At 46.8% G+C, this 22,534-nt stretch overlaps 1 protein-coding gene and 1 pseudogene across 1 annotated transcript; one reads left to right on the top strand and one right to left on the bottom strand.

Moving 5' to 3' along the window:
• Positions 1 to 4,540: 4,540 nt before the first annotated feature.
• Positions 4,541 to 6,193, bottom strand: LOC123100538 (uncharacterized). The gene is made up of 2 exons (XM_044522452.1): positions 5,982 to 6,193; positions 4,541 to 5,205 (listed from the first exon to the last, which is right to left on the bottom strand). The coding sequence occupies exons 1-2, from the start codon at positions 6,025 to 6,027 to the stop codon at positions 4,913 to 4,915; spliced, it is 339 nt and encodes a 112-aa protein (XP_044378387.1). The 5' UTR covers positions 6,028 to 6,193; the 3' UTR covers positions 4,541 to 4,912.
• A 9,604-nt stretch (positions 6,194 to 15,797) lies between these two features.
• LOC123098948 (splicing factor U2af large subunit A-like) lies at positions 15,798 to 20,198 on the top strand (annotated as a pseudogene).
• The last annotated feature ends 2,336 nt before the right edge of the window (positions 20,199 to 22,534 follow it).

Raw genomic sequence — 22,534 nt, 5'->3', positions numbered from 1 at the left:
TATGGGAGCAAAGCCATGTTCTCACGTGCAAGCAAGTCTACTCACATATACATCAATTCCTATTTACCTCTTATTCGTATTCATCAATGAAGTCTTCTTCCACCTCCATTAATCATCCATCACTTACTGAATCCTAATATGCATAGAGTGCAACCTTCTTTATTTATGCAGCAAGCCGCTATTGCGCACCGTTTAATTAGCCCACATATGATATCATATCCCTTTCTTCCTTTAGTGGGACTCATTCTCTTCTTCTCACATCATCATCCTCATCCTCCACTTATCGATTCTCAAGCTGACTTATTGAGTTGATCGATAATAGGTAACTCAAAGACGTATATAAATTGATGGCTTTGGTTCTAAGAGGACGAGGTGGTACTATTTATTGATAATAGAAAGATCTGACTAATTGAGTTAGTGTTGTTTTAGGAATAGCAGAGGCCCAACGCAACATAAAGGACTGACTCCCTGTAGTAGGCCCCGCGGAGTGTAGTCGGCCTACTCGGAGTGTAGCAGGCCCCTTTACCCATGTAAAAGACCGACTCCCTATAGCCCAATCAAAGGGAAAGAAATATGGAGCTGACCCCTTGACTACACGGTTTGGAGGCCGAACCCAAAAATTTGTTTATGCGTAGACGGACAAAAAATTCAGTACTACCTAAGATAGACGGGGGAATAATTCTATACGGTGAACGGAACAAAAATTCTAAGAAACGCACTACCCTTTATTAGTAGGTATAGATATAAATTGGGAGCAAAAGGAGCCACGGTTGGATTGACCGGTCCAATTAGCTACAATAGAGTTACCGTTTTGGGGAGGTTTCGGGTCTGTTTTTTTGGGGAAAACTCTCGATCTATTCATCATTTGTCAAGGCAGTGTAAAGAACACCAGAAGTAAAAATTACATCCAGATTTGTAGATCACCTAGTGACGACTACAAGCACATGAGCGAGTCAAAGGCACGTCGTCGTCATCGCCCCTCCCTCACCCAAGCCGGCAAACTTTGTTGTAGTAGACAGTCGGGAAGTCGTCGTGCTAAGACCCAATAGGATCAGCACACCAGAACAGCACCACCGCCAATGAAGAGAAGCGTAGATCATAAGGATCCAACCTGAAGATACACGAACACAAACGAACGAAGACCGGATCCAAATGGATCACTGGAAAGAAACGCTGACCAAATCCCACGAGATCCACATGAGACAAACCTCCACATGCCTTCCAATTGCACTAGACGCACTGTTAGAAAGGGGGCTAAGTGAAGAGAATCTTATTTGAACATCAAGGAGCCGCCGCTGTCTCGTCTTCCTGAGTAGGACACAACCCCTAAACTGACTCAAAAGAACACCTAAAAATATTGCAGGAGCCTCCCACCGGCAGGGGCCGGGATCCACCGTGCCTCCATGGCCCTAAGGCCACAGAAGTTACAGACTTGAACTCTGCTTGGCTGGAATACCACTGTCCTCCTAAGAGCATCTCCAACAGCTCTCCTATTTTAGAGCACAAAAAAGTGGTGCGGTAAAAAAAATTGGGCACCAAACTGATTCTTTAGGATACGAGAAGTGGTCGTATCCAACAGCGCCTAAAATAGTGCAGCCGCCGAACCACATTTTGCATATAGAATTTGCACACAAATAATAAATATTGCATCTCAAATGAATTTCAGACAAACTACAAATTGTTGCATAGTTCTGCAAATTATTACATAGTTCATCAAATTCACAACATAAATTGTTCACGACCTCAACAACAATGTTTAGCACACAAATGAAACAAACATAGAGGTGCAAACTATGCTCGTTGTCATTCATGCCATGCCCACCACTCCTCCATCACATCTTTTTGGAGATTGTCGTGTGTATCGGGATCTCGAATCTCACCATAGACCTCAAGAAAGCGACGGAGACGATCTTGCACCTGACACGGCCGAACCGGGATCCCAATGAGGTTGTAGGTACTATATCTAAATCTTGTCGACACTCATTCTCTATGATCATATTGTGTAAGACCACACAAGTTGTCATGATGTACCATAGGATATCTTTGTCCCAAAACCTAGCCGGTCCTCGCACAATAGCAAATTGGGCTTGAAAATCCCATAAGCCCTCTCCACATCTTTTCTAGCAGCCGCTTGAGCATTGTGAAAGTTCTTTCTTACCTCGGGGTTTTGAAAACGGCTTGATGAAAGTGCCCCAGTTTGGATAAATGGCATCCGCAAGATAATACCCAAAGTTGCATGTGCGACCATTTGCTTGAAAGGTCACTGGTGTGTGTTCCCTGTTGGCTAACTTGGTGAAGAGAGGAGATCGATGCAACACATTGATATCATTACAAGATCCAGACATCCAAAGTAGCCATGTCAAATCCATGTCTCTTGATCTGCCACTGCCTCAAAAATGATGGTCACATCCTTGTTGTGTCCTTTGTACTGTCCATGCCATGATGGAGGGCAATTCTTTCACTTTCAGTGCATATGCAATCAATGTAGCCAAGCATGCCTGGAAACCCATGGCCCTTATTCATCTCCAAAAGTTTCATCGTGTATTGAGCATTGGGTGCTCTTAGATACTCTAGACCGAACACTTCCACAACCGCTTTGCAAATTTTTTGACAAAGAAGATTGAAATACTCTCTCCCATTGCCAAGTTGTTATCAATGTAATAGAATACCATATGTCACCATGTGCAATGCGGCAGTGACCTTCTGCTCAGTGCTATGCCCAAGATCTCTGCCGCAGTTCCTCCTTTCAACGAAGGACCAATCCTGTTGCTTCACAACATTGCAAATGTGAAGAAACAAGCCCGTGGACATCCTAAAACGGCGTTGAAAATACTTCTCTAGATAGCGAGGTCTTGGGGCAAAGTAGTTGCGCCACAAATCGGTCACCGCCTCTTTCCTCTCTCTCCCTAGAAACTCACGGCCAAAACCGGACCACTGTGCTTGGGCTTCTAGTTCTTGTGCATCATCACAAAAATATCTTCTCATCAGTTAATTCAAATTCCTCATCCGATGAGGAATCATCGTAATAGTTGGAGTCACACAAACTCATCTACAATATGAAATTATCTATCAAACTATACTTCTACAAATGCATAAAAAACGCAAATGATTTTTTACCTTTGCAGTGATTTCGTCGAACACCTTGTGTGCAAGGAGGAGAAATCCGGCCGGTGAGTCATCAATCGCTTGCGGCTGCCGGGTGGGGGTGGGCAACAGCCACCCGAAGTGCTCCTCGACGTGCAAAAGCCGGCTCTGCCGTCCAAGAGCTACGAGACGCCACGCCGTGGCCGGCCCAATGTCGCCGGCCTCTGCTCGGCCGTGGCGGCGGTGCGACTGGTTGTGCAGCTCTGGCGATCGCTAGGACAACGCGGGGGGACACAGCCGAACAACCATGTACACGATGGTGGCCAGTCGACGATGAAAAGATGGCCAATCGACGCGGCGGCGGCGACGCGGGCGGAGACGAAATTGGGGCGGATGACAGAGCGGCGATGGCCCGCGGGCGGCCGGAAGAGGGACAACGGGTAATAATAGCAACGACACATTATGGCAAAAAAAAGTTTGATTCAGAGGGTAGGGAAGTAGGAGTGAATTGCACGTACAGTCCCCATACTCGTCGGTTTGGTCCAGAACGGTCCTCGAGCTCGCGCGTTGCCTCGCTACGATCCTGGTACTTGCGAAGATGGTCCGTCGACGGTCCTGGGGCGGGCCCCACGTACATACGCGTCTACGCCTCAAGCCATGTCAACGCGGGCCGACGCAGGCTATCACGGCCTCGCGGGCCGAATCGTTTTCTCTACAGTCGAGCGCGAGAAGCGGAACCTTCTTCTGTTCGATCCCCAATTCTTTCTTCAATCCTTAACTGTAGAGAACCATGCGTGGCGGCGGCGGTGCGACACCACAGGCGTTCGCTGGAGAAGGCAGCGGCCATGGGCATGGCGCCTGGTGGCAGGGCTGGCGAGTGCAGGATGTCGAACAGCGGCGGTGGCGGGGTGCTCTGCGTGGGTCATACGCGGAGCGGCCGGCGGCAGGGCTGCTCCGCGTGGTGTACAAGGCGGCGGACTATGACGTGGAGGCGGAGTGGAAGCCGTGCTAGTGCTCCGCGGCTGCGCGGGAGGACGGAGAAGGGGGCAGCGCCGGCGCGGGGCCGAAGGGGACACTGTCTTTCGAGCCCCTGCGGACGGCGACAATGGAGCCGCAGGTGGTGCGGCTGTCGGCGGCAGCGCAAGATGCTGCTGGAGGATTCCGGTACGATATACGTCCGTGCGTCGCTGCTGTCAGACGCCGTCCGGAAGCCTGGACCAGCTGCGGGGAGGCACTGTCTGCACAAGATGCAGTGTACTGTTCTGAATTTCAATGGACAAAATGCAGTGAAATATGTTAGTTAAGCCAGATGATCTGGGCTGTCTGTGATATTTTGGTAATTGCATAGTACGTACTGTGTTGTGATCAGTGCTATGATTGTGATGAGTTTTGTAGCTTGAACAAAAAATTGGCACACATGCTCATGAACACTACACATGATCAGTTCATGAGAATATGTGACAAAATAAACATAGTTTCAATTACTTATAGTGGTCCAAAATAAACTGAAATTGGCACATCACAATGAAGTAAACTACTCCTTGAGATAATCAAACATTCTAACTTTTCTTGGCATCTTAAATTGAGTGTTTTGCTGACTGGGAAGAGTTCTTTTGTTGGAAGTGCCTTGTTGACTGTTTGCTTGCTCCATCTCGTCTTGTTTTTGCAGCCATGCCTTGTACCTTTCCTCATCAGCCATTAATCTCAATGCTTTCATATCATCTAGCTTTTTTTCTCATGAGTGTGGTTTAGCCTTGCTGTAGCAAATTGAGCCCTATTAAGCTCATCTTGCCTTACTGGAGCATCTTGAGCCCTACCAACCTCCTATTCACTTTGTGGAGCAGCCTTTTGCCTTGCTTGCTCCTCTCGCTGCTGATATTCTCTCCATCTCTGCTGCCTTTCCTGCTCCTCTTGTTGCATCAAAATGAACTGACTTTCCTCCCTTGCATATGCTTCCTCTGCCTCTCTCTTCTTCTCTTCTTGAATCCTTTTTTTCTTCTTCTGCCTTCCGTTGTTTTGCCTCTGCCGCTTCTCTTTTTTTTGCTTGCATAGCTAACCTTTTCACCTCAGCAAGTGCAAATTTCTCCTCTTGAGCTATAGTGAAGTGATCAGTCTCATGTCCTGACAAACAAAGAAAAATCAAAATTATCAGTTCATACGTACTGAAATCCTATGCTGATCGAAACCCGAACACAATCAGTAACAAGTTGAACTAAACTGATGACCAGAACAGTGCAGAGCCTCAAAATAAACATAATTATACATGAAAACCTTAACCAAATCAGCTATGGGCTGTAATCAAACTAAGCAGCAGATGTGATAGTTCTGAAAAAAAACCAAATGGTTCTTGCGAGCACCAAAGAGGCGAGTGCTGGTGTAATATTCATAGATAAAAAAGGCCAAGTGGGCCTGTCTATTTGCAGACGCCTGCCAAAATGTAATAGCCCTGAAGAAGCAGAGTTGAGTTCAATAATTTGTGGCCTGTCGAAAGTTAGTAAAGTGTACATCAGCTGGCTGTGTGTGGAAACTGATTGCTCTGAGGTGGCAGCACTTCTGAATCCCTCCGTGGTAAACCAATCTGCTCCATACCCGCTAGTTGATTATGAGAGGGTTTAATGAAGAGTTTAAGGAGGTTTTGATCAGTGCACTCAAGAGGGTGTGTAACAGAATGGCCATGAACTTGATGCTTCTGCTAGAATATTTGAGTATACTATTAGTTTCATCAGATACTACCAATGGAAAGCCAAGAACAATGGAACCTCCACTTCTGTTCACGAAAAGGAAACAGCAGCCTCACTCCTAACTATTGATCCTAGAACATGTAATGCCCGCAACTCCAATGGGAATCCTCCGCTTGGACTAAAAAACACATCTGAAAAAATGGTGCTATGAGATACCATATTTGGGCACGGGGCCCCTATCATGCCGCCGGACGGGAGCCATCGCCACCGATGGCGACTCACGGTGGCTATGTCCTCGCCACCGTCGCCGATCGCCTCCTACTTTCTCTCAAAATGGTTGCTATCTCCTCGCCGATCGCCTCCGATCAAATCCAACCGCCGCCGCCCCTGTTCGTTGTTTCAATCAGCGTACGTCCAGCCTGAGAGGATGTACTGCGGGCTGTATTCTTCTCAAAGTAAGGGGCCGCATTGCAAAAAACTGATTCGGCCCGCGTCGGCCTGTGCTGCCGTGGCTGGACGTACGTGGGACCCGCCTGAGGACCGTCGATGGACCATATTGGCAAGTTTCAGGACCGTAACGAGGCAACACGCAAGCTCCAGGACTGTTTTAGACCAAACCAGCGACTACCTGGACCGCATGTGCAATTCACTCAGGGAAGTAGCATGGGAGCGGCGGCGGCCGCGCTGATCCTGCGACTTCCGGCTGGGCGCATGATAGAAATAGCTGCGCGCGGGGTGTTTGCGACAGCCGCACCTGTTTGCGGTGGCAGCCCGTCTACCTCAAATTTGCCACACGCAGTGCCTTACTTTTGGGCCGCCCAAAATTTTGTTTGCAAAAAAATTGCTATTGGGCTGTTGTTGAAATGTTTCGTGCCCTATTATAGGCTGTTGTTAGAGATGCTCTAACCACAAAAGTGCTCTTTTGATCCCGAGCGCACATGCTTCATCATGAATAGTTAAATCAAAAAAATAGTAAAAAGAATAAAAAATTTCAGATTTTTGTTTTGTGATAAACATTAATGAAAGTTTTCATTGCGTGCAAAAGTTTGTGATGAAATAACATTCGTGGAAATGTGGGAAAAAACAAATTTCGTCACAATTTTTTGCGTGCAACGAAAACATTCATCAATGTTTATCACAAAAAAATCATAATTTTTTGGATTTTTTACTATTTTTTTTGATTTTACTGTTCATGGGGTAGTTTGTGAGCTCGGGTGCAAAAGCTCCATGTCCCTCTACCATCCAACCACATGTTGGTTCACATCAAAATGAATTTGTAGTATTAGTTTGTGGTAACCTGTTTCGAAATGCCCCTTTCCCCTAGGAGCTTTAGTGTGCACTGAACACTACTGTTCCATTTCAAATGAATGTTGCCAAATATTACTCTGTTGGACACTAACACGAAAATGGTAAATAATAATAATAATTAATCTTAGATTTTTAAAATGTACTCATGATAGAGACAAATGCTCCCCAGTGCACAATTGGATATTCACAAATTGCGGTGCAATCATAGTACCGTTGTAGTGTGCATGATTTTTGTTACTTGAGAGCTGCCAGAGATAGCTAGCACACAAATTTTTTCGTCATTGTTTTCTTTTTGAGAATATCGGTAAATCCTATTCCATGCTAAGCCACGAGTGTGTGCAATTGTGATAATGCACTTTGGTGGCCGGGCTCCGTGGAGCCCGGTATTTTTTTTCTTTGGAAAATGGTACTCCCTAGTACAAAGTTGGGTCATCTATTTTGGAACGGAGGGAGTACTTTTTGTATCTCAAGAAGTTCTGAATTTTGTGTACAGGTATATACAGATGTGTTGTATGTGTTGCAAAATTTTAGAAGAATATGGATCTATACACGGCATATATAAAAAAGACTATTACATGAAGCAAAATGGGCCTGTATTTTGTTGTTTTTGGGCCGGAATTATGTCTTGTTTGTCTCGCCTAAAATTTACTTTATTATTTTATTAAACTCAACTATACCTAGAGAACATGAATTTGCTTTTGCAGTTTTTTTTTGGAATTTTTTGAAACTTTTAAGTGGCAGTTTCAATTTTGGCAACATACCGGGACAAAACAAAAGGAACCGGATTGCCGGTAAATCTCAATTTTCCTTTTTTTTTTAGGGCAGAAGCTAAACTTTATTGATGATAGTCCACATGATGTGGGATACAAACCGGGTCGTGGGGGTTTGACAACCAAACGTGCCTCCCTCGATCTAGGAATAGAGAGTGTTTAGCTAGACTATGGGCCTCGCCATTAACGGCTCGACCTTCAAACATAAAACTACAATTAAAACTAGCAGCTCGAAGGTTGATTTCTTTGATAACCGAGCCATAACGGCCCTGAGTTCCATTGCGGATGTCGCTCACCACCTGTTTGCAGTCGGAGGAGACAACAAAATGTTGGAGAAGAAGATCTTCAGCCAAGGCTAATGCTTCTCTGCAAGCAATCGCCTCTAGCGTCGCCGGGTCATGTTGGTCCTCGATAACCAATGCTGAGCTTCCAAGATAGTCTCTAGCTTCATCACGGCACACTGCAACAGCTGATCCGCGTCGGTCCCTGTAAACTGCGCCGTCGACGTGGATTTTCGCGAAGCTCGTTGGAGGTGCCAAGGCCCTTGCATGTGGCGCTCCATCTGCATGAGGGGTTCCTTGTAAATTCGCGTTGGGTTTCACCTGGATCATTGACAGTTCAGATATAAATCTAGCCACAAACGAGTGTGTTGCTTGCGGACTTTGTGTGATTCCTTCATGAATGAACTTGCGTCTGGCCGTCCATATCGCCCACGGTGTCACCACCATTCAAACAAACTTGTCGTGTTGTATGCCAAAAGTGTGAAAATCCACTGCTTCGCATTGGGTTCCTGCGTGGCTATCATACGATCAACAATCTCATCCTCCTCCAGCGCGCATACACATCTGGACATGGAGCACTCGAGGAGGGAGTGTCTCCATGAGTCCCGAGAGCCGCATAAACCGCAGGAGCTAGTAACAGCCATGTTTCTATGTGCTCGTACATCTTCTGTAGGGAGGGATTGTCTTGCCAAACGCCACATGAACATACGAACTTTCGCCGGAACCTGTGTTCGCCACAAAGCCTTCCAAGATAATTCTTCAGTTCGAGAATTGGAGGTGCCCGCGCTGCCCTCGAGCCAAGCCTCCCTTCGCTGCCTAGTAGCCACGAGCATTCTGTACGCCGACCGAACGGAGAATACGCCGTTTCTTTCAAAGTGCCATGCCCAGTAGTCATCAAAGTTCCGTGTACTGAGCGGGATCGAGAGGATAGCTGGGACGTCCATAGGCATGAACGTCTGCTCAATCTTTTGCTTGTCCCAGGTAGCCATTGTATAATCAAAGTAGTCCGAAGCCAGCCTAGGTGGGTTCGCCACTCTGCTCCCATATGCGCGCAACGTTTCATCTCTAGGTATCCAATTATCCAGCCACACATCAGTATCGTTTCCATTGCCAATACGCTTAATAAGTCCCAGTTTGAGGACTTGGACCCCCTCCACTATGGCTCTCCAGATTTGGCTAGGTTTTGAACCCAACTGAGCTTGCAATATGGTTGTGTTTGGGAAGTAGACACTCTTCAGAATCCGGGCACTCAGCGAGTCTGGCTCTTGTAAGATCCTCCAACCCTGCTTTGCCAGCATCGCCAAATTAAACAATTCAAAATCTTTGAAACCCAGGCCTCCCATAGCTTTGGGTTGTGTCATGTCCTTCCATGAAACCCAGCTAGGTTTTCGGCGCCCATCCTTGCTACCCCACCAAAACTTTCTGATGAGCATGTTTAGGTGTTCACATAGTCCCCGGGGAAGCTTAAAGCAGGACATAGAGAAGACCGGTACCGCTTGCGCCACCGACTTCACCAAAACCTCCTTGCCCGCCGTCGACAAAGTTTTTTCAATCCATCCTTGTATTTTACTCCACAAGCGGTCTTTCAAAAATTTAAAGGCCCCATTCTTTGAATTTCCAACATCAGATGGCATTCCAAGGTACTTCTCGCTCAACGTTTCATTGGGAACATGAATCAAACTTTTAACTTTAGCACGGATAGTGTCAGGGACGCCCTTGCTAAAGAAAATAGATGATTTACCATAGTTAATTCTCTGCCCCGTTGCTTGACAATAGATGTCCAACAATTGGTTGACCTCCTCTGCTCCCTCACTATTCGCCTTGAAAAACAGCAGGCTGTCATCTGCAAACAATAAATGGTTCACATGTGGCGCCGAAGGTGCCACCTGTATTCCATGAAGATTTGATGACTCATCTCTGGATTTTAACAGGCACGAAAGGCCCTCTCTGCTGCTAGCAAGAACAAGTATGGAGAGATCGGATCCCCCTGTCGGATGCCCCTTGATGGTATAAACTGTTGCAACTTTTTCCCATTGAATAAAACCGAGAACTTCACTGATGTAACCATTCCCATGACAATATCTACCCACCTCCATGTAAAGCCCAATTTGAGCATAATGGCTTGAAGGTATGGCCACTCCACCCGATCATAAGCCTTCATCATATCCAACTTAAGGGCACAAGACTGGTTTTTTTAGCTCTGTTTCTCTTCATAAAGTGCAAGCACTCATAAGCTGCAATTATATTGTCAGTAATCAACCTGCCAGGCACAAAAGCAGACTGTTCTGGAGAGATAATATCAGGCAGCAAGAGTTTCAGCCGATTTGCAATCACTTTAGATGCAATTTTGTATAAAACGTTGCACAGACTTATTGGACGGAATTGAGCCAACTGATTTGGATCTTTTACCTTTGGGATCAAAACTAGGATGGTCTCATTGATGCTCTCTGTGGACTCAGTTCCTTCGACAATACGCAACACCATATTAGTTACCTCTTCCCCACACACACCCCAATGGCGCTGAAAAAAGTGTGCAGGGAATCCATCAGGACCGGGCGACTTAACCGGGAACATCTGAAACAATGCCACCTTCACCTCCTCTTGTGTATAGGCAGCATTCAGTTTAACATTCATCTCCTCTGACACTCTGCGGGGAACTGCATCAATAACTCTCTCCATATTTTGGACCCCCTCCGAGGAGTACAGATTCATATAGAACGCATTCACCAGTCCCTCCATCTCCTGGTTATCCTCCGTAAGACTTCCATCTGGACGCATAAGCGCCTTGATCTTATTCTTTCTTCTCCTACGGCTGGCTCGGAGATGGAAAAAGTAAGTATTCTTGTCCCCATGGGATAGCCATTCCAAGCGTGCTCGTTGGCGCCACAAAATCTCCTCTCTATGGTACAGTTCCACCAATCTGTCCATGATCTTTGTTTCAGTGTGGGATGGACCAGTCCTCCCCGGTTGAGTTCGTAGACTATCAAGTTCGCCTTTTAATTTCTTTATTTCTCCCATCACCGAACCAAACTCCGTCCGGTCCCATGCAGCCAATCCCCTTGAAAGTCCCTTTAACTTCCCATGCAACTCTGCTATTGTCATTGCTACTGAGCCATTCCAGCTGTTTGAAACCAAGTCTGATAATCCTGGGTGGCGCTCCTGTTGGAAATATGCCCTAGAGGCAATAATAAATTGGTTATTATTATATTTCCTTGTTCATGATAATCGTTTATTATTCATGCTAGAATTGTATTGATAGGAAACTCAGATATGTGTGGATACATAGACAACACCATGTCCCTAGTAAGCCTCTAGTTGACTAGCTCGTTGATCAATAGATGGTTACGGTTTCCTGACCATGGACATTGGATGTCGTTGATAACGGGATCACATCATTAGGAGAATGATGTGATGGACAAGACCCAATCCTAAGCCTAGCACAAGATCGTGTAGTTCGTTTCCTAAGAGCTTTTCTAATGTCAAGTATCATTTCCTTAGACCATGAGATTGTGCAACTCCCAGATACCGTAGGAATGCTTTGGGTGTACCAAACGTCACAACGTAACTGGGTGGCTATAAAGGTGCACTACAGGTATCTCCGAAAGTGTCTGTTGGGTTGGCACGAACCGAGACTGGGATTTGTCACTCCGTGTAAACGGAGAGGTATCTCTGGGCCCACTCGGTAGGACATCATCATAATGTGCACAATGTGACCAAGGAGTTGATCACGGGATGATGTGTTACGGAACGAGTAAAGAGACTTGCCGGTAACGAGATTGAACAAGGTATCGGGATACCGACGATCGAATCTCGGGCAAGTGACATACCGATTGACAAAGGGAATTGTATACGGGATTGATTGAATCCCCGACATCGTGGTTCATCCGATGAGATCATCATGGAACATGTGGGAGCCAACATGGGTATCCAGATCCCGCTGTTGGTTATTGGCCGGAGAACGTCTCGGTCATGTCTGCATGGTTCCCGAACCCGTAGGGTCTACACACTTAAGGTTCGATGACGCTAGGGTTATAGCGAATAGATACACGTGGTTACCGAATGTTGTTCGGAGTCCCGGATGAGATACCGGATGTCACGAGGAGTTCCGGAATGGTCCGGAGGTAAAGATTTATATATGGGAAGTCCTGTTTTGGTCACCGGAAAAGTTTCGGGTGCTATCGGTAACGTACCGGGACCACCGGCCCCAGAGGGCTGCGTGGGCCAAGTGTGGGAAGGGACCAGCCCCTAGGTGGGCTGGTGCGCCTCCCACAAGGGGCCCAGGGCGCAGGAAGGGGGGGAAGGGGGAAACCCTAGGCTCAGATGGGCCTAAGGCCCACCTAGTGGTGCGCCCCCCTCTCTCCCCCCTTGGCCGCCCCCCAAGTCCCATCTAGGGCTGGCCGCACCCCTTGGGGGGGAACCCTAGATGGGGGCGCAGCCCCTCCCCCTCCCCTATATATAGTGGGGGTTTTGGGGCTGCCATATACATGAGAACGTCTCTCTCTTTGGCGCAGCCCTACCCCTCTCCCTCCTCGTCTCCCGCAGTGCTTGGCGAAGCCTTGCTGGAGTGCCACACTCCTCCATCACCACCATGCCGTTGTGCTGCTGCTGGACGGAGTCTTCCCCAACCTCTCCCTCTCTCCTTGCTAGATCAAGGCGTGGGAGACGTCACCGGGCTGCACGTGTGTTGAACACGGAGGCGCCGTGGTTCGGCGCTTAGATCGGAATCAACCGCGATCTGAATCGCTACGAGTACGACTCCTTCATCCGCGTTCTTGCAACGCTTCCGCATCGCGATCTACAAGGGTATGTAGATGCACTCCCCTTCCCCTCGTTGCTAGATTACTCCATAGATTGATCTTGGTGATGCGTAGAAAATTTTGAATTTCTTCTACGTTCCCCCACAGCTCCCACATAAGTTCATACTTGAAGGATCTTGGCCCGAGCTTGATTGTTTGATCGACAACAAGATTTAGCAGAATCGCCGCGTGGTCTGAAGACGCGGTATTTTTGTGCTCAAGTTGTGATGACGGGAAAGCCAGCGACCATGCTGGTGACGCCACACATCGGTCCAATCTCACTCGAGTGAAAGTCCCTCCTGCCACCTTTTTTTCAAAAGTCCAGGGGTTCCCCCGGTACCCAATATCTGCTAGACCACACGTATCTAGGGCGTCGCGAAACGCATCCATCTGCGCTTGACTCCTGTTGCCCACTCCGTCATGTTCATTAGCATGCAAAACTTCATTGAAATCGCCCAGCGCTGCCCATGGAAGAGCACTCAAGCTGGTAATGCCTCTCAACATATTCCATGTTTTATATCTCTCATTCACCTGAGCTTCTCCGTACACAAAGGTAAACCTTGCTTTAATGCCAAGTAAGGAATCAACTTCAACATCTACATGGTACTCTGAGTAACCGATAATATCAAGCTTTATTGAATCATTCCAAAAAATCCCTATTCCACCACTCCTACCAGCACTACTGACAGCAAAACTTTTATTGTAACCCAAAGTATCAACTAAGTTCTCCACTCGACTACCCTTTATTTGAGTTTCAACTATGCATACAATAGAGGGGGCAAACTGCTTCGCCATATCGCGAAGCTCACGAACTGTCGTGGGTTTGCCAACCCCGCGGCAGTTCCACACCAAGATACTCATTGGGATCGGCGGCGCTCCTCGAAAGAGCCTGCCAAGTTTTGTTTTGCTGCCGATCCGAAGCCCTCTTTGTCATCACTTGCCTTAACCCTCTTCAGGTCACTGGGAGGGGGGCTGACTGGATTTGCCCCTGCCGGAACTATTGCCAACTGATTGACGTTAGGCTCAAGCAGGTTTTTGTTGATCAAGTTAAGATCGCTTCTATCTCCCCTTTTCCGGTTCCCCTCCAGCATATCAGTATCATCGTACCCTGTAGTGTCTCTTTCCTGGACAGCTTCAGACGCTCCCGTATCGCTGTACCTTCCACCCCTTGCACTATTGCGACCACCACGGCTTCCCCTTCCTCCACTACGTCCTCTTCCACCGCCCGAGCCAGTAGTAGTGCGCATTGACCAGGACGCGCGCAGGTCCTTGAAGTACAGAGAACTTGGGGCATGCATGCCGTCTCCATGCTCCTTGTAGACATGGCCCAAGTGGCCACAGACCGCACACCAATCGGGGAGCTTTTCATACTTCACCCTATAAATCTGTCTCCTGCCGTCCCCGATCATCGAGACAACGTTCTTGAGCGGTTTAAAGACATTTATCTTAACCCAAACTCGATAGAAGTTTCCGGCAAAATCTTGGGACCGTTTCTCTATGAACAAAACCTCTCCAACCTTGCCTGCCAACGCCTCAACAAGATGCGCATACTTGTCTGGAACATCATGTATCTGAGCCCATATGTCAAGAGTCTCAAGGGGCACCATAGATGGTTGCGTCACTCCATCATAGGGCGTGCTTATTACTGCGTTTCCCCGGAAATGCCACGGACCATCTTGCATCACACGCTCCCAATCTCCTAGACAAAAGAATTGCACCGTATAGAGGTTGTCCTCCAGTGGACGAAATTTGCAATCTTGGGCAAGATCCCAGGCCGCCCGCATGTTCTTGAAGAACCAGTACTGACTGTATGACTTGCCGATATGCACACGTACCACTGCTGTCCATCGCATCGCATCAGGCGGAGCTTCTTTCTCATCATAGACAACATCATCCAGATCTTCCTCACGCAGCCCCAGCTCTGCCATCATCTTCTCGATCTCGTCGGCGGGGTCTGCTCCCGCAGCCGTTGCTGAAGCCGATCCATCCGACGCCATAGATTTGGAACCCTAACCCGACGGAGACGATCGGGTGTTGCAGAAGCCCTAATTCCCGTCAAGCGTCCTTGGAATCAACCGAGGCCGGGCGGTGATCGAAGATCACCCCTTGATCGACCCAAGTCAATCCTACGGGAGGCAATCGGGGTAGGGAAGGAGATTTCTCAATGGCGGCGACGAGATCGCCCCGAGAGGAACAGAAACCCTAGCTAAAGGGAAACACATAAAATCTCAATTTTTCTAATGATGACACACACACACACCTGCGCGTCGCATCCTAACATTTCCGGCCCGTCTCGCCAGCAAGTGCCGGGGCCCGAGGCCTTGGCATAGCCCAACTCGAGCAACCATCTCGGGTTGGGTGTGTCCGGAACGTATCTGGTGCACCAAGGCAATTGGTGCTACCGGTGCACCGGACCCTGTTGCACATAAAAAAATATTCAAAAAAATCCTCAAAAAATTTAGTGTATCGACACAACATCAATGTATGTTGTCACAAAAAATCGAATCAAAATTCAAAACAATGCTCAAGATACAAAAATGACAAATTTGACCTCAATGTGCTAATGGGCCAAAACTGAAGCCCAACTTGTGTTATGTACTATTCAGTGTCAAATTTGTTATTTTTGTATCTCAAGCAATGTTTCAAATATTGATTTAAATTTTTGAGATAACGTATATTGATGTTGTGTCAATGCACTAGATTTTTTTTCCAGATTTTTTCAAATATTTTTTAATGTGCAACGGGCGACCGGTGCCCCGGTGCACCAGATACGTCCCCGGGTGTGTCTCTCGTCTCACCACGAGCCGGAGAGACGGCGAGGAGGAGAGAGAGAGAGAGACCATCCAAAACCCCAATCCCCGCACGCCGCAGCCACCACCCCGGCGAGCCACCCACCGCCCCCGCCACCGCCACCGCCGGAGTCCCGCCTCCCCGCCCCCGCCCCGCCCCGCCCGGATTCGCCGCTCCTCCAGGTTGCTTCCGCCCGCCCCTCACAGATCCCCCCCCCCCTCCCTCCCTCCCCGCCCGTAACCCCGTTCCTCCCCGCCGCCCGCGCTCGACGCTCGGCGCGATGCGGCCCTCCCGCCCCCGGGCCCGCCGCCAGGGCAAGGCTCGGGGCGGGCGCGCGTGGTTATCTCGCGCCATTCTGACATCCCCGCTGGTTCGATTTTTGCAGGGAGGAGACCCGCATGGTGGCGCCGACCGCTCTCCGCGCCCCGGTCCTCCGATTATGCTCCTGATAATTTAGGATCTCGCTGTTTCCGACGAGGTTGCTGCTCCGAGGGGCAGGATGAGCAGCAGAGCGCAGCAGGGCGAGAAGGGCTCCGAGTCAGCCGCCCGCACGAGGCCTCTGAGCATCCATGAGATCTTGCTGCGGCGGGAGAAGAAGGCCCTCGCAGAGGCTAAGAAGGCCGCCGCGGAAGCTAAGAAGGCCAGGGAAGAGCTCCAGGGCAATGATAAGGGTAAACCTAACCACTCGGAGCCGGGAAGAGGGCACAAGAGCACAAAGGATCTCGAGGATGTGCCTGTGGAGGGTTCCAAAAAGGAGAGCGTTAGAGATGCGACAAGGGAGGACTCCAAGAAGGATGATGTGCGACGTGCGTCTAAGGAGGGTTCCAGAAAGGAGAGCATTAGAGATGCACCCTCCAAGAAGGATGATGCGAGGCATGCATCTAAGGAGGGTTCCAAAAAGGAGAGCATTAGAGACGCACCAAAGGAGGTCTCCAAGAAGGAAAACTTGAAAGAGAGGCCAAAAGATGGCTCCGAGGTGGATGAATTGAAAGATACACCAAAGGTTCCAAGGAAGGATGACCACAGAGATGCACCAAACAAGGGCTCCAAGAAAGAGAGGTCCTCTGTAAGAGATGATAGTCAGTCAGCTGGCAAAGACAAAGATGCTCATGATCCGCATAAACATAGCACAAGCATGAGAGGCCGGCCTGCTGAAAGCAAGGATGGAAACCATGGTGAAATCAGAGCAAGAAATGGTGATGTGACAAGATCTGAGTCTCTAAAGGGACCGGGGAAGAGATGGAATGGCGAACCTGTTCATAATGATAGAATCATGGAGAGGAGCGACAAGCTCCGGAATGAAGCAAAAAGGAAAATCCATAGTTTTGATGAGGAAAAGCCTTCATATGTTGATCGACCGGTGCTGAAGAAACATGATTCCGCGCGATTCCGAGTTTCCAAACACTATGACATAAATGATGCAAGGAGAGAGTACGGAAAACCATACCGTGAAGAGCCCAGGTCAAAAAGGAGAAGGTCAAGAAGCAGGGATCATGATCAAGGAAGACGTGACAGATCTCTCTCACTATCCCCAAGGGAACAAAGGCGTAGCTACCATGGAAATGATCATGACAATTATCCTCCTGGAAGGAAGTATGCTGAAAATGACAGGTACAGAACATCTGATAATTTGGACAAGGTGGTGGGTCGTACCAGAGATATGAAAGTCGGCTTGGTGGCTACTCACCAAGGAAAAGGAAAACAGTACCACAAGACGAACAATTGACTACCACGATTACCCCACCAGTCATTCGATCACCAGAAAAGAAACCAGCCACGTGGGATCAGCCTCCCACAGCAGCAGACCAATCTAATTTCTTCACCAATTTGCAGCCAATTGTTAGTCAAACCTCTTCTGTTTCAGTCAGTTTTAGCGCACCAAAGCAGAACCCTGCTACTGCGCTTGACACTATATTGTCAGGGAATAGTTCGTCTATTGATTCTGTCCAGCTAACACAAGCAACACGCCCACTTAGGAGGTTGCACATCGAGAATTTAACTAGTTCAACTTCAGAGGATATGTTGATTGGTTGCTTGAATGACTTCTTGCTGTCATCGGGTGTTAACCGTATCCAGAGGTCTAAACAACCATGCCTCAGTTGTACGGTGAGTGATCTACCATCTGGTTGTTCATACTACTTTGCCACATTTTCTTTGTAACATTTATCCACATCCTATGCTCCTTCAATGCAGATAAATAAGGAAAAACGCCAGGCATTTGTTGAATTTCTTACACCAGAGGATGCTACAGCAGCTCTTTCTTTCGATGGAAGATCTTTCAATGGGTCTACTCTGAGAATTAGACGCCCCAAAGAATATATTGAAATGGCAGTAAGATATCCATACCTTTCGCATCTCTTCTTCTCAATTGATGGTTTTACCTTTTCCATTAATTGCTTGGGTGTTAGTTTGATCTAGATGATTCTCAATTTTAAATGTTTCAAGTGGTATCTGCTGCAAGAATTTGCCAGCTGTTTCATTTCCCCCTTCCATTTGGAACCTATTAGTTTAGAAAATTGCGACTTGGCAAGGCATTTATTGCTTCTGTTCTAGATTATCTTTTAATAATTACTTCTTCCTTTAATATATACTGTCGTGTGGGCTGAGGAAACATCTTAATACTATTACGATTTAATAGTAACCATTCTTCATACTGGGCCGTTGGTGCTCTAAATGATTACGAATCTGGTTATGTACAGTATAACATACTGAGCATATTTTTAGGATACAAGACCATCATTGTTGTTCTACTGTGGTTCTGTTTCTTGCTTGTGCTGCATGACCTATGAGCTTTGGATTGAAGAATTCATTCTGCATGTAAATGATTAGGTGTGTTATTGTTTATGTTCCTGATTCTACTCGCCCTCATACGGGCAGGCTACTGATTGCTTGAATTAGTTTATATTCAAGCCTTCTATGTGTCCTCCTAGTTTTATATTTAATACATGCCATATCTGATTCCTTCAGGTGTTGGCAGTTTTTAACATTTCAGAGGCTTCCTGCATGTTTGGAATTTATTTGCAGCTAAGAGCGTGTTTGGATGGCATCCATGCCACCACAAGCCTGGCCTGGACAGGTCCCTGGGTTCTGCCTGGCGGTTGTTTTGTTTGTGTCCACGTGAAGAAGCTGCATGCCTGGCCTGGCAGACTCAGCGGTGTGATTAGCCTGGCCAGGGTAAAAAAACATGGAAGGAAAACAATATCTTTTCCCAGGCAGTGGTATTAGCCTGGACCAGGCGTCCAGTTCACTACGCCTGGACAAGCTGCAACACGCCTGGCGTGTAATTAACATTTTTTATTCCCTACCTGACACATCACCAGGTAACATTGAAACCAAACAAGCCACTTCCAGGCTAGCCTGGACAGGCACGAATAGCACCTCTTACCAGGCTCAGGCCAGGCACCTGATATTTTCAGGCACGGACCCCAGGGAGCCATCCAAACTAGCCCTAAATGACTTGCCTCAACTTGCACATGCTCTTTCCATTTTATGCTTGGATACCTTTCTTAATTGCTAAGCACTAGCATTTCAAGCACCACCCTTGTACTACATGATATGATATCATAGGGAAGAAGCTCTTTGATCCTCTCGTACATTCTATATCACTCAAGAATTGTCTAACCACCAAATGGCTCAGTAATGAAATCATAGCAAAAACAACATTATGCCATTTCGTAGTTGCTCTTTGCTCTCAGTTTTTTGCAATTTCAACATTGTAGTGCCTTGTCAGCAATTTGTGTATTATCAGCATGCTATGATTAATGTTGTTATGGTGAACTCCTGATCCAGTGCTCTTATCAACTATTCCAAGTAAGAATTACTGATTAATATGGTTATTGAGTATCATATTCATTTCTTTTTGCATGTTTAACCCTTAGATATGCATGTTTTCTTATATCTCTTGTATGCAAAAGTAGCTGAGAGTAGTTATTTCAGATTTACTCATGGTGCAGAAATTATTTATAGTTGCTGGTTTGGATTTACTCATCACATATATTTGTATCCTTCGGGAAGTTTTTGTCTGATGGGCATGTTGGAATCTCTTAAATAGGGTATTTTAATTGGGTGTCATAATTCACGTTCAGGATCGTGAAGCAAAGGAATTGTAAAGCAGGCTTCCATATATAGTGCCTGTATTGTGTGACTGCCACTTCTTCCAAAATCCATTGGTTGCTGATTACAGTGCTGGCAGAATGCCTATGGTGGTCAGTTCATGGAAAAATAGGAAGACAGTTTGTACAGCATGGTTGAAGTAAATATATTATTAGCGAAGATTTGAGCATGATGATCATTAATCATAATCATCCAATCCTGGTTCCAAACATTTATGATCTTAATTCATGACAATATGAATGGATTGTGGTATCATGAGTTGTCAATTTTTTAATTACTCTGCATATAGTTTAGTGTGACATTTAAACTTGCTATGCTCTTGTTCACCGTACCATGTTTCTGCTCAGCATATTTCCTGGCCCAGATGATGGCATATTTAGCCCCTCTACTTTGTCCGGTTTAGTTTGGAATCTTTACTCTCAAAAGGACCCAATAACTCTCTGTTTGTACAATTGATTTAGTTTTTTTAGATAAGCTAACCTTTATTTGTAACAATGATTAAGCTGACAACATCCTGGATACATCCAGGAACACTAAGCCGGTAGACCAACGATCAGAGAGCTTGCTCAACCTTGCCAACAAATGAGCCACCTTATTTGCACAACGACTAACATGAACAAAACTATAGAACTAAAATGTTTCGACAACGATTTGATTTCAGCAACAATGGCACCCACTTGAGACCGATCTCTTTCTCTTAATCAGAGGCTGCTCGATCGGGACCGCAGGCAGAAACTGATGGTTGCCCTGCGAAACAGAGCAAACCTTCCTCTTGTTCAGTTTCATCAGGTTTGGACGCCTCCTTCATCTTCAGGTTCTGTAACAGTGACGCCATCCATCTTCAGTTCCCGTCGTTGCTGCACTGCACGCTTGGGCTTGGCAAGAGCATGATCGCGTCTTTTCTCCCAACCACGTTGCATGCGGTCTGTCTGTAATTAACATAACACTACAGCTGCCATTGCCTGCGCAGCGAGTGGCCTATGCCGCCGCCGCCGTCTGAGGTGGAGAAAACACCTGCTTCCGCCGCCTGCCAGTCACCACTTCCCCGGAAGAGTTCCTCCTCAAGTTGGATATTCTCAAGCAGTTTGTCTAATTCACATCTAGATATTTTTGAAGGATGTCACATCTAAGCCCACAAATATATAATGCAGCAACAAAAAAGGAAAAAAAACTAGGACAAAAAAAAAAGAACACAAACAGAGTGAACATCAGTTTAGATGTGTCCTAGACAGACCCATTCTCAAGAGTCAAGTCAACTCATCCATATTACAGGGATTATATTGCATCTTCTCCTCCTCTTTAAACTAAACATGAATTAAGATAACTATATCATACTTCTTAAAATCATCTTCTGAATTTTTCATTTTGACAAGCTGGTTCACACTTGTTCCTCCCCTATCTCTTCACCTAGCACTGCACTACTTCAAGTCACAGCTGTCTAGACCCTCTCCAACTGTTGTTTATATCACTTGTCAAATAAATATACGAAAAGAAATCAAATGCACGAAAATATTAAGGCTTCCCTATAGTAAATACTGTCACACACCTAAAGTTCTCTCTGCTATATGATGTGGCTCTCTCTGATAGATAATCACAGGTGCAGATAATACGAACGATTCTACTTCATTTCATATCAAAACGATGAGTTTTGATACTTTACCTATTGGTGTGAAAAATTAGCTGGATGGCATCAGTAACATGGCCATTCCTCTGCGAAGCACTAGGTACAGTCATCAAGCAGCTCAGCGCCTACTGGCAAACATCACTTGGGAGCCGTCTCATGTTAATACTGATTGCGATCCATCAAATTACCAGAGAGTAACAAACAAAAAGAAATGCCCAGTTCCTGGGTGTAGAGAAGCACTCACATTTTCCAACACAATCATGTGCAAAGATTGTAGCAAAGAGCACTGTCTCTATTGTTCAGAACCTCTTTGACTAGGAACAAATCAAATAAGCAAGGCAAGATTTGAAAACTCAACTTTAAACAACTCATGGGCTAACAAAGCAGGTCTACCTGAATTCAGAGCTCAAGGAACATGGCAATGCGGCAATTATAAGGTGTTCCAAACAAATGTAGATGCAGATAAGAAAAGAAAGATGCATATAAAGGGGGTTGTTTGTCTTGCCAAACCCTTAAGTTGACTATCTTGGTCACAACAAGATGAACAATACAGCAATGGCATCTCAAGCACTGAGTACATGTGGCAACAACATGACATAATCACACACACCCATTTCAAAGCAGCAAATGAGCCACTCAAACAAGATCATCAAACTCAATCTCGCCCATCAGTAGCCTCACAAGATCTTCCCTGAGTTGTGAGTCCACTTCCGTCAACAATCTGTCCACCCAGCTGTCAATTGCACCCTCCGACCACCAACACATGATGGCCCGTGCAATCGCCATCACATACACTCCGTAGTCCCAACCATTCTTCTGTTGTGGGGTCGGCGCTTGAACAACGTCTTCTTCCATCCCAGGGTATAGGCGTCGAAGAGATGTGGCAAGGCGGTTTGTTGCCTCGATGTTTCTACCACCGGAGCTGTCATGATGCACGAACCTGGGTGGTTGTTGAGTTCCATCAAAAACCAGTAGGGACCAGTGGGTTCCGCCTACAGCTTCGTGGTTCTCATTATCATTGACCGCAAACAGGCCAATATCAAGTGAGGTCAAATCAATCCCTTCATGCGAGAGGAAGGGGCAGTGC

The sequence above is a fragment of the Triticum aestivum genome, chromosome 4D, assembly GCF_018294505.1.
Source record: "Triticum aestivum cultivar Chinese Spring chromosome 4D, IWGSC CS RefSeq v2.1, whole genome shotgun sequence".
NCBI lineage: Eukaryota > Viridiplantae > Streptophyta > Magnoliopsida > Poales > Poaceae > Triticum > Triticum aestivum.
This window is presented reverse-complemented; position numbering and strand designations above follow the sequence as displayed.

Excerpts from the sequence above, each read along its gene's own strand:
- LOC123100538 (XM_044522452.1), bottom strand. The coding sequence starts at position 6,027 with ATGGCTCCCGTCCGGCGGCATGATAGGGGCCCCGTGCCCAAATATG. Across the intron at positions 5,206-5,981 it reads GGGCCCCGTGCCCAAATATG|GACATGAGACTGATCACTTC; the intron begins GTATCTCATAGC and ends TTTGTTTGTCAG.